Source organism: Ovis canadensis, chromosome 17, assembly GCF_042477335.2.
Source record: "Ovis canadensis isolate MfBH-ARS-UI-01 breed Bighorn chromosome 17, ARS-UI_OviCan_v2, whole genome shotgun sequence".
Lineage (NCBI taxonomy): Eukaryota > Metazoa > Chordata > Mammalia > Artiodactyla > Bovidae > Ovis > Ovis canadensis.
In genome coordinates, this window is record NC_091261.1 from 80,695,860 (window position 1) to 80,711,214 (window position 15,355).

Sequence of the window (15,355 nt, forward strand, 5' to 3'; positions counted from 1 at the left end):
CAGAGAACACACTCCATCTCATGGCATAGAGCCCCAGGCAGCTGGTCCTGCCTCAGGGAACCAAGCTCTCTGCCGCTGATGATGTTCGCATGACAGAGTGGCCTCTGTCCAAATGCTTGTCACAGGGACTCAGGTATTGGAAGGAAGTTCACTTCCAGGGTCTTTCTTTAAAAGCTTCTTTATCGTCTGAGGTTCTGAAATGCTCCGGTGGGTCCCGGACCCGCCGAGTAGGAAGAGGAGGCCAAGACAGGGACACCTGGGGAGGGGGTGGGGGTTAAAGAGCTTCCGGATAGGCCCCAGGTTTGGTGTGGCCTGTGCCTGTGTGTCCTGTGCCCAGGGACCTGGGTTTAGTTGCTGAGTATTCAGCGTCTTTATGATCCGTCATATCATCAAGGAAGAACTCGCGCAGCAGGTGATGGAAAGCTCTGGGCGCTGGGAGTAGGCAGACAGATTCAAATGTGGACCCTTGATGCCTCCTGGCTCTTTGACCTTCGCCAGTTCTTTTTTTTTTTTTGGCCGTACCATGTGGCATGTGGAATCTCAGTTCCCAACCAGGGATCGAACCTGTGCCTTGTACATTGAAAGCTCGGAGTCTTAACTACTGGACTACCAGGGAAGTCCCCTTCACCAGCGTCTTTCATGTCTCCAAGTTCAAAAGGGTGGCTGTTACTGTTGTGTTTAGTGTCATTGACCGTTTTGGACCTGGTGGGCGTCAGTCCATGCTCAGTATTTATACACGTTAACCTCCCAGCAACCCTGGAGGACAGGAACAGTGTCCTCCCCAGTTTTTAGATGAGGAAACTGAAGCCAAGCAAAGCCAGAGGCCCTCCCACTGGTGGTGATGACCGTGGGGTTCTGTCCCCCGTGCTCTGACCACAGTACCTAGTGCTTGTGTGCGTGCTAAGTTGCTCAGTCGAGTCCGACTCTTTGCGACCCCATGGACTGTAGCCCACCAGGCTCTTCTCTGTCCATGGGGATTCTCCAGGCAAGAATACTGGAGTGGGTTGCCATGCCCTCCTCCAAGGGACCTTCCCAGCCCAGGGATCGAACCCTCGTCTCCTGCAGCTCCCACACTGCGGGCAGATACTTTACCGCTGAGGCACCAGGGGAGAAGGGTGTGATGTGTGGGAGGCCCAGAGCTTCCCTCCAGGGAAATATCTTGGAAGTGGTCAGGCCTGACATAGATTGTTCAAAGGGGAGATGCTTGTTAAAGGAAGCCAGTCAGGACACAAAACCACTTTGAATTCTTTTTTTTTAAAATAAGTTTGTTTAATGGAAGGATAATTGCTTTACAATGTTGTGTTGGTGTCTGCCCTACAGCCATGTGAGTCAGTCATAGGTATACCCATGTCCCCTCCCTCTTGAAGCGCCCTCCCACCACACGCCTCTAGATTGTCAGAGCACCGGGTTGAGCTTTCTGTGTGATAGAGCACCTGCCCTCAGCTAGCTGAATATGTGTATGTTTCAGCTACTGTCTCAATTCATCCCACCCTCTTCTACCCCCGCTGGGTCTGTAAGTCTGCTCTGTGGGTCTGAGTCTCTATTTCTGCCCCACAGATAGGTTTATCAGATCAGCCCAACCACCCCAGCCTGAGGGCAACTGTGATGTTTATATAGTCCCTGGGGGTCACGGGGACCCAAGGATGGGGTTTAAAGACATATATATATATACACTTATTTGGAAAGGGCTTCCCTTGTGGCTCAGATGGAAAAGAATCTGCCTGCGGTGTTTGATCCCTGGGTTGGGAAGATCTCCTGGAGAAGGAAATGGCAACCCACTCCAGTATTCCTGCCTGGAGAATTCCATGGACAGAGGAGCTTGGTGGGCTACAGTAATTGGGGTCGCGAAGAGTTGGACACGACTGAGCGACTAACACACACACACGCACGCTTTGGAAGCAGGACAGCCCCTCTGAGATATCCCTAGGAGGCAGCTGGCCGTACTTTGCTTCAGTGTCTTCAGTGTCCAGATCATCCTGGCTTCCTTCTGTTTGCAGCGCTCAGCAACTGGCGGCCAGCTCTCTGACATCTTCCTCCACCCTGGTGGAGATCCTGGAGGCCATGAAGCACCCCTCGTAAGTGGCTGAATGCAGGGGGTCAGAGGATCCCATGGTGTGACCCAGGGTGCTGCTCAGGTAGTGGGGTTTGGAGGGTTTATACCTAACTCCTCAACAGCTGTGTGGCCTTGGGCAAGTTACTTGACCTCTCTGAGCCCTGTTACCATGTTTGTAAAGTGGGACTACAGTGGTGGAGTCACAGGTATTCTGAAGGCCAGGTCTCCCCCTCCGCCTTCTCCTTTCCCCTCTCACACCTTCCTGTGTCCCGCCGCAGGGATTTCTCTGGGTCTGGGAAGCGTGGGGAGAGATGGCACTGTGAGGGTCCTCACTTCAGTGGGGGAGTCTCCTCTTCTTCTACCTTCTCTCTCTCCTTGTTGCCTCCTGGAACTCAGGACAGGTGTCCAGCTACTGCCTGAGCAGAAGGGCCTGTCGCCGAGCTGCTTCATCAGCGCAGAGGTGGTGCACTGGCTGGTGAACACCGTGGAGGGGGTGCAGACGCAGGCCATGGCCATCGACATCATGCAGGTGAGGCCGCGGGCCGGGCGGGGCGTCGCGGGCCCGTTTGCTTTGAAAGGCACTTCTGTACCTGACTTAAATGTGAGGCAGGATCTGCCGTGTGCACTGAGGTGTTCTGGGCAGACTCTGCTTCTGACCCTCGGGGGGAATCCCGTGAAAAGTGCCCAGGCCAAGCCTTGTCTCTGCCTCAGCGCCTTCCTGGCCCCCTGCGCTTCCCAGAGCGCCGGGCACAGCCAAGTGTGGTCTCTGTGCATCCCGTTCATCCTCTGCCCTGACCGGGCCCCTTGCAAACAGGGCTGCTCCGACCAGGTGTTTCCACGTCCCCAGTGCCCGAGTATTGCTTGGCACGTGGTAGGCACTGAGCCAGCCCTCGCTGAATTCAATGACGTCGTTCGGAACTGGGATTAAACTCGAGAAGTGGGCAAGGGCTCAGCGCACACCGTCCTGTCCACACAGAGGCCCCCACGGAGAGTCAGTGACGTTTGATCGACTTGTGTCCGTATAATGAAATTATTAAAGACATACATGAGAATTATATCACCCTAACCATTTATTTCTGGATGGAGAGGAAGGGAGTGAGACCTGGGAGAATCCATAGAGATCTTAGAGTTTTGTTTAGTTTCCTTTGGCTCCGCTGCATGGCTTGCGGGATCTTAAACAAAAATCTCTTAAGTCTGTGTAGCGAAAAGTTAAATTAGTCGAAGGTGGCTGATGGTATGACCTGGATTTTCTTTGTACTTGCGTGTGTGTTTGCAATATCTAATGACACTGTATTATGAGTTTGCGTTTTATAATGTAATCTGTATCAGGCACAGCGTTTAACACAGTGCAACCGATATAGCTGATGGGGAGGAGAGTGGGGTCTGAGGGGTTCCCCTGCAGGAATTTCAGAGCTTCGCTGACTCTCCTTCTAGAAAATGCTAGAAGAGCAGCTCATCACACACGCCTCTGGCGAAGCCTGGCGGACCTTCATCTACGGCTTCTATTTCTACAAGATCGTAATGGACAGAGATCCTGAGCGAGGTGAGGCTGACTATTGCCTACGAAGTAGGTATTTCCTGGCGATGTGCCCCCTCAAACTACAGGGCTTCTCAAGCTCCTTGTGTGACGCCATCCCCTCGGTTGATGGACATGTCAGACTCCCTGAACATCTGTACTTACTTTGAGCATCACCGGAGGATAAAATAGTTTTTTAATTGAAATGGAGGTCACACAACATGAAACTAGCCATTTTATTCATTTTTGCCTTTTTCTTTTTGGTCATGTCACGTGGCTTGTGGTGTCTTGGTTCCCCGATCAAGGGTTGAACCTAGGACCACCACTGTGAAAGTGCCTAACCACTGGACCACTGGGAAGTTCCCCCAAACTAAGCATTTTACAGGGGCCAGTTCAGTGGCACATAGGGCTCGCAGTGGCGCGTAGCCACCACCTCTGTCTAGTTCCGTGACCTTTCCATCACTCTGAAGGGAAACTCCATTCTCATGGGTGCTCCCTCCCAAACTCCGCCTCGCCTGGGCTCTGGCCACCAGTCAGCTGTCCGTCTCTAAAGGCTGGCGCGTTCTGGACATTTCTACCCAAGTGGCCTCATGCCTCCGCAGCCTTTGATGGCTGGCTTCTTAGCGCCGTGTTTTCAGATTCGCTGCATCAGGCGTGAATCGGTGAGAGAACACGAGCAGCCGTGCTAAGGGCCCCCCCGCCCTCCGCAGTGGCTGTGCAGCAGCCCACCACCTGGCACACGGCGGCAGTGGACGACTTCGCCAGCTTCCAGCGCAAGTGGTTCGAGGTGGCCTTCGTGGCAGAGGAGCTCCTGCACTCGGAGATCCCCGCCTTCCTGCTGCCCTGGCTGCCCAGCCGGCCAGCCTCCTACGCCAGCAGGCACAGCTCCTTCAGCCGCAGCTTCGGGGGCCGCAGCCAGGCCGCCGCGCTCTTGGGTAGGTGCCTGGGCCGGTGGGGCCCGGGGAGGCCTGGCAGGTAGCCAGCCAGAAGGGCGATGCCGTGGGAACCAGGGTTAGGGCCACTGTGACTGTCACGCTGGGGCTGTTAACGCTGCGGGCTCCTGTGCAACTCCCGCCGGCTGAGTGGGGCACGTGCGTTACTGTCCCAGCCAACCAGCAGGGCTCAGCAGTTGGCAGGTCAGGCCAGGTGCTAGTCCTGCATGGACCGGACAGTGTAGTCACTCTTCCCAGGGGGTCAGGACACGGGGTATGAGCGACTGTTCTCTGCTGGTTTAACCCCTGCCAGAGGCTATCCCCTCACCAGAGCATCTCAGGACCTCAGAAGTCTCAGAGGCGGTCCATTCCAGGCACTCACTCTGAGCGTGGACCTCCCCTCTGTCCTCCCCACTAAATGTGCTTACCTTGGGGCATGCACCCCAGGACCCTTCCCTAAGGTGGGGTGAATACATGCTTATTGACTGGTGGTGACCTGATTTTGAGAACCAGACTGATGAGTTGAGATATGAGTTCTAGGCAAGGGGTCATGAGATTCCCCTCAAAGGCAGGTTGGAGAGACCCTGAAAACCCCCTAGAAGGAGGGGAACAAACCTAACACAGCCCAGACTCCAGTGAAATTCCTCTTTGTACTTGGTTGGCCTGGAAGTGCCCGGCTAACTCAAGTTCCTGCCTGGCTGGGGGAATGGAAACCTTGCTGGTCTCCAGATCGTCAGAGTCACTCGGAGCCAGTGTGGCCAGTGCCCTGTGTGAGCGGTCGGGGCAGGGCACCGCCCGTCGCCAAGGCCCCCAGGCACGGGTGCGGGGCCCCGTGTGCTGCACGTACTCCTCTGTCAGGGTTTCTGCTTCTGGGAGAAGTGTTGTCGTCTTGGTTCTTGACAGGCTCTTCAGGAACATCCTGGGTGTCAGGGGTTCGATAACTCTGGAACTAGGCAGAACCTTTCATGTGTGCATGGTTTCTGGGAAAACACTCTTACTATTCCAAGAGCTCGCATGATTGTTAGAGTGGACTGCTGCCCATGGAGAAGTGCCGCTGGATTCGAGGGGGAGGGAGGAAACGGGGCCAGTCTCAGTTTACAGAAGCCCCAGGTCTGGCCTCACCCAGAAAGACAGACCAGAGCCCTGGCTTTTGTTTACTTCTGAGCCAGCTTCAGGCCTTTGGTCAGGAACTCTACGTCTGACCCGTCTCTGAAACACCCGTCTTGGTTGAGAAGGATTTGTGAGCAGGAGCCCAGATCGGATGAGCTACTTTGGTGCGGACCCGGCATCAGTGGGCAGCACCCAGTCACTGGGACAGGGCATTGCGTGTGTGTTCATTCATGTCTGACTTTGCGACACCGTGGACTGTAGCCCACTAGGCCCCTCTGCCCATGGGGATTCTCCAGGCAAGAATATTGAAGTGGGCTGCCATTTTCTTCTCCAGAGGGATCTTCTGAACGCAGGGATCGAACCCGTGTCTCCTGCATTGAGGAGGGTTCTTTACCACTAGGGCTACTTGGGAAGCCTGGGACAGAGCGTTAGATTTCAGTAAGAGTTTCCATTTCTTGAGAAAAGATTATAGAACTATTGCCTTCCTGGGTTGAAACCAAAAAGCAATACCCCCTCCTCACTCTGGTCTAGGCTGCTTGGTCTCTGGAATTGGAAGATCTGGGGCTCAGCCTGGCTGAGGTTCTGACTCTGATCTTGGCCAGGACAGTTCCCCTCCATGGGCTGCTGTTTCCCCATCTGTAGATCTGGGGCTGGATTAGATTAGAGGAGGCAAGCTATGAACAAAGAGGCCTATTTGTTCATTTGTTTGTTTCAAAATAACTTTGGTTTTAGAGCACTTTTTAGGTTCACAGCAAAATTGAGCAGAAAGTACAGAGTTTCTGTATACTCCCTGCCGGCCCCTGCCTCCCCCGCCATCGGCATATCCCCACTGAAGTGAGATGTTTGTTACAGTCAATGACCCTACACCAGCACATCATTATCAACCAGGTCCATGGTTTCCCTTAAAGTCTGCTCTTGGTGTTCTGCCTTTTATGGGTTTAGACAAATGTATAACGACATGTGCTCACCATTATGGGGCTTCCTGGGTGGTGCTAGTGCTCAAGAACCCTCCTTGCAATGCAGGAGACATAGGAGATGTGGGTTCTGTCTTCGAGTCAGGAAGAGCTCCTGGAGGAGGGCAGGGCACCTCATTCCAGCGTTCGTGCCTGGAGGAGCCCATGGACAGAGGAGCCTAGCGGGCTACAGTCCACAGACCATAGGGTCGCAAAGAGCTGGACGTGACCAAAGTAACTTAGCACAGCGCAGCAGCACTCACCATTATAGTATCACACAGAGTAGTCTCACTGCCCTAAAAATCTGCCTGTTTTTGTAAATAAAGTTTTATTGGAACATGGCGTGCTCATTCATTTAGGTAATGTCTGGCTGCGTCTGCACTCTCAACAGCAGCATTGAGTAGTGAGAACAGAGACTTTATAGCTGCACAACCTAAAATGCTTAACAGCTGGACCTTCATAGCATACACTTGCCGAGCCCTGGACTAGACGGCCGCCAGGAAGCGTCTAGACCCTGCAGTTGCACGTCGATGTGCTCGGTTGCTTGCTCCTCCTCCTCACCCCCTGCCTTCCTTTCCCTCCCCTGGGCACCCGCTGGCCTGCGTGCTGACGTAGCCGCCACTGTCCCGGAGCAGAGGACCGTGACCCTGGACGTGGACGTGAACAACCGCACGGACCGGCTGGAGTGGTGCAGCTGTTACTACCACGGCAACTTCTCTCTGAACGCGGCCTTCGAGATCAAGCTGCACTGGATGGCTGTGACCGCCGCCGTGCTCTTTGAGATGGTGAGCCCCCGGGTGTGGTCGGGCCTGTGTAGGGATCCTCCTCCCTTAAACAACTGTTCTCAGTTCAGGCTCCTGTTACCTTCACCTGGACCGTTGCAACAGCCTCTCTCAAAAAATTAAACACTGTCAAGAATTCAAACAGTTGGAAAAGGTGTCGATCAGGGGGTGTCTGAGCCTTGGGGCTCCTGACGTGTAGGACGGGTGTTCTCTGTCAGGAGTAGGGGCCTGGCCTGTGCACTGTAGGGTGTTGAGCGGCATCCTTGGTCTCTACCCACAGTGGCACCCCCTCCTGTGTCAAACAAAAATGTCTCCAGATTTTGCTAGTGTCCCCAGGGAGGGGGGCATTGCCCCCAGTTGAGAATCCCTGGTGTAGAGGTAAAAGTAACCCTCTCTCCCACCCTCCCCCTGTTCTCTGGAACTTCTATCTCCTGCCCTGACACTTTACTGGTACTGTGGAGACATTCTGTGCAGGTAGAGGCCCTGTCACTTTTTTTTAAAAGATAATTTTCTGAGAATTTCCTGTCACCTATGTATCTTCTGTATAAATAAGTCAGGTTTTTAATTGCGTTTGCCTCATTTTGGGGGAAAGGTTTTTTTTAAATAACGTTGTTTCTTAAAAGTTAACATATGTGGGATTTCCCTGGCAAGTCCAGTGGTTAAGACTCAGTACTTCCACTGCAGTGGGTCTCGGGTTCAATCCCTGGTCCGGAAAGCTAAGATTCTGCATGCTGCTTGGTACAGGAAAAAAAAAAAAGAAGTTGTGCATAACAGGAGACTCTGTGTTTCTGCACTTCCCACCAGGTCCAGGGTTGGCATCGCAAGGCTACCTCGTGTGGCTTTCTGTTGGTGCCGGTTTTGGAGGGGCCCTTTGCTCTGCCCAGTTACCTGTACGGCGACCCGCTCCGGGCCCAGCTGTTCATCCCACTCAACGTCAGCTGCCTGCTCAAGGAGGGCAGCGAGCACCTGTTTGACAGTAAGAGGCACCCCCCTCCTGAGGGCTGTCACCTGCACAGAGCCCGCCCCCCGCCCCGCCCACCAGGGTTGCCCCCCAAGGCACCAGGAGGGAGCTCAGCTTCTCGTGGGTGGTGAAAAGAAGGGGCCTCTGGACAAGGGACCAGTGTTTCATCCTGGTTTCTTCACTTAGTGGCTGGCCAGCCCTGGACAAGCCACCTAATGTCTCTGAGCCTCAAATGGCTTTGTTTCTAAAGTGGGGGTGGCCAGAGCTGCCTTGCCAGCTCAGCGAGACCCTCGTGTGGCCTGGGGAGCATGGTGGGTGGGAGGGGCGCCGCTGTTTGGGCTCTCCCGTGCCCTCCTCTCTCTGCTCCAGCCTGACTGGCTTGGGTGGCAGGAAGCTGAGCCACACGGGAGGCTTGCACCTGCTGCTCCACGCAGCAGGGCTGGAGAGGGGAGGCGCCGAAAGCAGAGCAGGACGTGGTGCGCTGTAGTGCACGGCTGAGGCACCTCAGTGCCTGGAGGGCTCCGGTCCCACAGCACAGGGAGGCAGGGCAGAAGGAGGACGGAGGCCCCGAGCCCAGCCCTCCCCCAGAACGGAGCCCATGGGGCCAGCCTCGCCCGCCTGGCTCCAGGGGCAGGTGTGCACAGATCGAGGGGTGAGCTGCGTTCACACGGCACAGACTTCTTATCACCAAGCGTGCTGCGATGAGCATATTGTTAGCTCCTGCAAAGCGTTCCATAAGCTCACAGATGACCTTTTTATAAGGAAAAGCTGGAGTCACTGCTGGTCATGAGCCCTTTAGCTTCCTAGGTGTAGAAATTATCAGTGTGGAAGAAGAAACCTTTGAGGCGAAGGAGGTGCTTTTCCCCGAGTTCTCGTGAGTCTATGGCGTGGTTGGTGGCAGAGAACCATTCTCCCCCACCCCCACGCCGGGGTGCAAAGAGCTTTTGTTCTGAAGATACATCGGTATGTTTTTTACATCTTGGAAGACATTTTTGTTACAGACACAACATTTTCAGCAGTAGCTGGGGATCCAGGTGAGCTGCATGACCCTGGAGGCCATAGATCCCGTGGTCTTTAGAGTTTATGACATTCCCCCACCCCCCACGCTCTTGTTTCCTCTTGTGGTATGGCTGCAGAGGGACCGTTTTCTGCAGTCCTGAAATGCCAGATGTTTATATCCGTGTCTGATGACTTTAAGCCAGGCACTGCCTCCTACTGCTGTTGTTAATATGTTGCGGAGAAGGCGAGATCTTCACGCACACCATCCAAAGACTCTTCTGAGGTCTCCCATTTTCGCTGTAACTGTGCAGGAGTGCTCACAGGGCTGGTCCCGGAGGACATTGCTGTATGAGCTGATGGTTTTCCCTGCCAGTTGTAACCCAGTCTGCAAGACCAGCATCCTCTGTTGGTTGCCATGGTTACGGCTGAAAGAAAGGCATCCTAGTTGAAAGGAATAAGGACTTGAATCTGAAAATCGATTTTCTTGCTTCTGTGCCATCTCTCCTCCTGTTCTCTCCCCTTCTGATAAGGAATTCAGCATCTTAAAAACATGACGAGAATGTGCTGTGTCTTGTTTTTACCAATTAAAGCCAAAGTCTTTTATTATTTTTTTTGCTCTTTGGTTACCCAGAATCCTCAACATCTATCGTGCATATAAAATTCCAAAGAAGGAGAGATCAGTCAAGCCTCTGCCGGCTGACCTGGCCTCTGGGACGCCGTCTTGAGTGCTTGCTGCGCTAGCGTTCAGCACCCTGACCCCCAGAGCAGCCCCAGCCCATGGCCTCTGCCGTGTGACAACTGCCTCAGCCCTGCCACCTCCTTGCCCTGCTCCTCTCCTCACACCAGCCAGGCCCCAGCATGAAGTGGGCGGTGGGGGCGGTCACCCATCTACCCCACTCCACTCCCCTCCCCAGCTGATCACTTTTCCAAAAACGATTTTTATATTGATTTGCTTCAGTTTCCCCACCCCTAAACTGGAAGATTGGTAAATCGTTTTTCTCTCCTCGGAAGCAAATAGCATGCACTTAAAGCTTGTCCTTTGCTTGGATTTAATATCCTGCTCCTTTCTGCCTTTGGCACAGACTTCATTAGAATGAGTCTCATAGCAAGTTCTGGCAGCTCACACTGGTCACTGAGGACTTGTGTTCCTCCCCTCTCTAGACCTTGATGGAGCTTGGAGGCTGTCGCTCTCTTTAGGACGTCCCTTCTTGGGGTGGAGGCCAGTCCTTCTGAAAGCTGGAAAAGCAGAGCTTGGGCTCAAGGAGGGAGAATTGCCAAGAGCAGTAAGGGATCACGGAGGCTGGACCCAGGGCTGATTGCAAACCTTGGAATAGCAGTTCAGCATTTGTTCTTTTTTCCTTTCAGGCTTTGAACCAGAAACATACTGGGACCGAATGCACCTTTTCCAGGAAGCCATTGCACACAGGTTTGTTCTTAGCAGGAAGGAAGCATGGGGAGGCCTCAGTGTTCGTCTCAAACAGTGGAGCTAGTCCGTTCCCTCTCCTGGGAGACAGACCAGGCCGCCAGGGATGGGTTTACTGCATGTCTCCTACGGGTCCCTCTGCCGTGGTTCCAGAGATGAGCACCTCCTGTCCAGTTCCTGGAGCTGCAGTTTTTCAGGCCTGATTCCCTCTCATTCGTGTTGGTGGGAGAGCAGAGAGCCGTCTCCTCAGCCTCCACCCAGAGCCAAACTTGCCAGGAGATGAAAACCCGTAGAATTTTTCAGGAGCCCCTTGACCCATGTTGAGAAGACAATGAACACTTAACAAGCAATAGATACGTTCAGTGGCTACTTACTGATACCCGCTATGTGTACCAAGGAAGGCCTGTCCTAGGCTCAGGCCAGCCCAGCTCTGTCTCCAGAATGTCCCTAGCTCGGTGTCCGGTGGCTGCCTTGTGTCAACCATAGACAATCAAAGCCTCCTGTGCTGCGTTTAGGTCATACCACCTTGTTCAGGTGCCCTCAGCTGCCCCAGCCCCGCCATGCACACACACACCCCTGCCATGCACACACACCCACTGTGCACACACCACTGTGCACACACACCCTGTACACATACGCACACCATGCACACACACCTCACTGTGCACACCCCTTCCACTATGCATACACACCCCCACATACCATGAACACACCCCCACTGTGGACACACACTCTCACTATGCACATGCACACAGATACCCACACACCATGTGCACACATCCCACCGTGCACACTCCCACCGTGCACACATCCCACCGTGCACACTCCCACCGTGCACACTCCCACCGTGCACACTCCCACCGTGCACACATCCCACCGTGCACACTCCCACCGTGCACACTCCCACCGTGCACACATCCCACCGTGCACACTCCCACTGTGCACACATCCCACCGTGCACACTCCCACCGTGCACACTCCCACCATGCACACTCTCCCACCGTGCACACAGACACCATGCTCACTCCTACCATGCACACACACGCCGTGTACACACACCCCATCATGCACAGAAACCCCCACTGTGCACACACCCCACAACCATAAGATGAAGTCCAGACCGTTCAGCCTCCTCCACCCAAACCGGCCCAGGCCTGCCTTAGGTCTTCCTCTGCCCTTGTCTTTGATCCCTGGTAAAGGCTGTGAAATAAGTGCCGGGGACTTGGCTTCCTCCTCCCAGGAGTAGGGTGTACAATTCAGGGCAGTTGAGTGAAGAGGTTGGTGCGAAAGGACTTGGCGAGAGGCAGACAGGCCTGGCTCACCTCTGCCCCGCCCACCCCTCCACCAAGCATCCGCGGAGGAGTCGTGAGCTGCTCCGCCTTCGTGTTCTCCTGGGCTGTTGGCGGGGTTCCCTGACACTCCTGTCACCCAGTGAGCCTCCAGGAGACGGTGGCTGCCGTTAGGAAGACCCCAGCCGAGTTTGTCAGCAGGTAGTGCTGATCCACGCTGAGTAGATAGCCTGATGGGAGAGTTGAGAGGAGGAAGTGCGAACTCTGGAGCTGTGCCCACAGGTGCTAGAACCGGCCGATGGTGATGAGCTCACGGTGCAAGCGGCCGATCGGTCGCTTGAATCTACGCTTCTGACTTCAGGTGTCCTTCAGCAAAGAGCTATCAGGTGCCTGTGTGAGACCGGGAGCTTCTGCCGAGGGTGCAGCACAGCACCTCCCCAGAGCTCAGTCCGGAGAGGAGACAGGACTGTGCCTGCTTCAGCGCTGCCTCCTCACAGCCCTTGTTTCATAAGCCCCTCAACTCGGGGCAGGGGCCACGCTCGCCAGCTCGTCCTCCACAGCGCTTGGCAGGCAGAGCTGTGATGAATGCGCTTTGTGGAAACAGAGAAACCAGGCACAGAACCAGCCATGGATGGAAAGCAGCCCCTCCTGCCTGTTTCCAGAGCAGCGAGGCAGGCCCCATGTGTTTCTCGCCTTAAGGAAAATGACTCCAGTTAGCATTGCTCAGCGCGGAGCCTTTATTGAGAAACTGCACTTACTGCAGGAGCCCAGACAGGAAGGGGAGTGAGGCCGGCCAACTCAGTGGAGTGAAGACGAGGGCCTGCCCTGGGGAGCTGAGGGTCTTGGGGGTGGGGGGGCAGAGGGGAGAGGGAGGCAGGGCCAGGGCGATGGAGCGGGGTGGCTGGGGGGATGAAGGCTGGAGGAAGGAGAGCCAGCCAGGTGAGGGGCTCTCAGCTCCCCAGAGGGGAAAGGTGGGCGGGGCGGAGGGTGGGAAGCGGTGAGGATGGAGAGAAGCAGCGGGGACGTTCCACTGGGAGACTTTCCAGGTCCCCTCTCCCCGGGCCGGGCCGCCTGAGGGTCGTCTCAGCCACACTCCGGCGCAGGAGGTCCTCAGCAGCTTGTCTCCCTGACCTTCCTTTAGGTTTGGGTTTGTTCAAGATAAATACTCTGCGTCCGCTTTCAACTTCCCGGCCGAGAACAAGCCCCAGTACATCCACGTCACAGGTGAGGCGCCCGGCGCGGCGTGGAGGGTGGGGTAGGGTGGTGTGCCCGGGGTCCCCTGCCTCCCTCCTGGCGGCACCGCCACCGGCCCTGTCCCCGCAGGGACGGTGTTCCTGCAGCTGCCCTACTCCAAGCGCAAGTTCTCGGGGCAGCCGCGGCGGCGCCGCAACTCCACGAGCTCCGCCAGCCAGACCCTGTTCTGCGAGGAGCGCGTGGGCTACAACTGGGCCTACAACACCATGCTCACCAAGACCTGGCGCTCCAGCGCCACCGGCGACGAGAGGTTCGCCGACCGGCTGCTGAAGGACTTCACAGACTTCTGTGGCAACCGCGACAGCCGGCTGGTGGCCTTCTGGGCCAGCTGCCTGGAGAAGATGCACGCCAGCGCCCCATGACGGGCGGGGGCTGGGGCTGGCATCCCCCTGCCCGTGAGACTTGTGGTGGGGACAGTTGGGCAGGCTCGGTGGGGGGGAGCTGTGGGGGTGCTTGTCCCCCACCAGTGTCCATCCTCTTCCTGGAGGGAAGCTGCAGGAGCCGCTGTGCCCTGGGAGCGGGTGGGAGGGCGGCCCCGTGAGCATCCGCAGTCTGTTGGAGTGGGATCTGCCGCTTCCCGCCCAGGAGGAGTGCTCACAGGATGTATAATTTTGTGAAATAATGTACCATAAGCTCACACAGCTGTATATACCTGTACAAAGCAGAAATGGGAATAAAGTGCCCCGGGCGGCATCTCGGTCCCCAGGCCGGTCCCCGGCAGCAGCTACCCCGTCCTGGGCCGGGCGGTCATGGGCCAGGCGGTCATGCCCCGTCGCCGGGGCCCAGGAGGCTGATGACATGGCCGAGGATGCTGGGGAGGACTCCAGAATCCACCTGGGGTGTGTGGCTGTGAGTTCACTGAAAGTTGTCTCTGAGCTGAGAAGGGAAAGAAGGGCCTCCTGGCTCCCGCCCATCAGGAACAGGGTGGTGGTCCGAGACTGGGAGTTCTGGTGATGTTTCCCGGCTCGGTGATTGCACCAGGGGCAGGGGATACCCCCAATACACCTGAGCGGCACCCGCCAGCCTCCCGGATGTAGAAATGAGCCTGGGGTGAAGAACCACATGGGGGTGGGATGCGGAAAACGTGGTGGGGAAAGAAATGCATTCCGTTACTGAAGCATCAAGAATTCAGCCAGCGGGGCTTCAGAGCAGAAGGGGCCGCCTTAGTCCCAGCCGTGGTTCCTTAAGGCTCCTGTGCCCAGGAGCACCTTAAATTGCAGGCCCCACAGCCTCCCTTGGAGATTCTGATTTGGGGGCTCTGGACTCTGCACTGTAAACGATGCTCAAGTGACCCAGCTCTTGATGGTCCATTTGGGAACCTGCTGCCGCCAGACCCCTCCTCTGGGCTTCTCGCTTACCTCACCTGTAGCCCCAACCCACCTGGAAGTCTGGTTCTCAGACCAAAGCAGAGCAAAGGTCACACCCTGGAAGGCAGAGAACTCGGGAGCAGGGTGAATGACAAGAGACGGCTCGGTGGCAGTAGGGGAGGATGGAGAGCCCCAGGGACCGCCCAGGGCATGGGGCCCCGAAGGCACAGGACCCCCGCAGGCTGGGCCAACACTGCCAGGCTCTACGTCAGAGAGGCACAGAAGCCCATCTCCCGTTCGTAGGAGAGTGAAGTGAAAGTTGGTCAGTCATGTCTGACTCCTCTGACCCCCCGGGGACTGTAGCCCACCAGGCTCCTCTGTCCACGGAATTCTCCAGGCAAAGGAATACCAGAGTGGATTGCCATTCGCTCCTCCACCGGGTCTTTCCAACCCAGGGATGGAACCCGGGTCTCCTGCATTACAGGCAGATTCTTTACTGTCTGAGCCACCAGGGGGAAGCCCGTTTTTAGGAAGAGACCCATCAAAACAAGATGGAAGGTTCGGGTAGTACAAGAAACAAGCATACGATACAGATCTGAGACACTGAGGCTTTGCTCACACGCAGGGAGTAGGGGAGAAGACAGCAGAGACCGGTTACAGGCCTCCGGTTACCTGGAAGACTTGAGGTGCGTGAAATAATAGCAGCTGCGCCATTTCTTGCGCGTTCCTGTGTCCCGGACAGTGTAGCGCACTTGCCGCGCCTCTCCATCTTGTAA

The 15,355-nt window shown here is 55.9% G+C and overlaps 1 protein-coding gene across 5 annotated transcripts in view; it reads left to right on the plus strand.

Moving 5' to 3' along the window:
* The window catches only part of DEPDC5 (DEP domain containing 5, GATOR1 subcomplex subunit), a 74,428-nt gene extending 60,463 nt beyond the window's left edge, over positions 1-13,965 (plus strand). For all 5 annotated transcript variants that reach the window (XM_069557052.1, XM_069557054.1, XM_069557053.1 and 2 more), the window contains 9 exons: positions 1,998-2,075; positions 2,450-2,582; positions 3,488-3,596; positions 4,280-4,504; positions 7,180-7,349; positions 8,151-8,322; positions 10,672-10,732; positions 13,160-13,242; positions 13,342-13,965. In XM_069557052.1, coding sequence (XP_069413153.1) covers positions 1,998-2,075; positions 2,450-2,582; positions 3,488-3,596; positions 4,280-4,504; positions 7,180-7,349; positions 8,151-8,322; positions 10,672-10,732; positions 13,160-13,242; positions 13,342-13,634 — 1,324 coding nt within the window. In that variant the 3' untranslated portion in view covers positions 13,635-13,965. The remainder of the gene's footprint in view (positions 1-1,997; positions 2,076-2,449; positions 2,583-3,487; positions 3,597-4,279; positions 4,505-7,179; positions 7,350-8,150; positions 8,323-10,671; positions 10,733-13,159; positions 13,243-13,341) is intronic.
* The last annotated feature ends 1,390 nt before the right edge of the window (positions 13,966-15,355 follow it).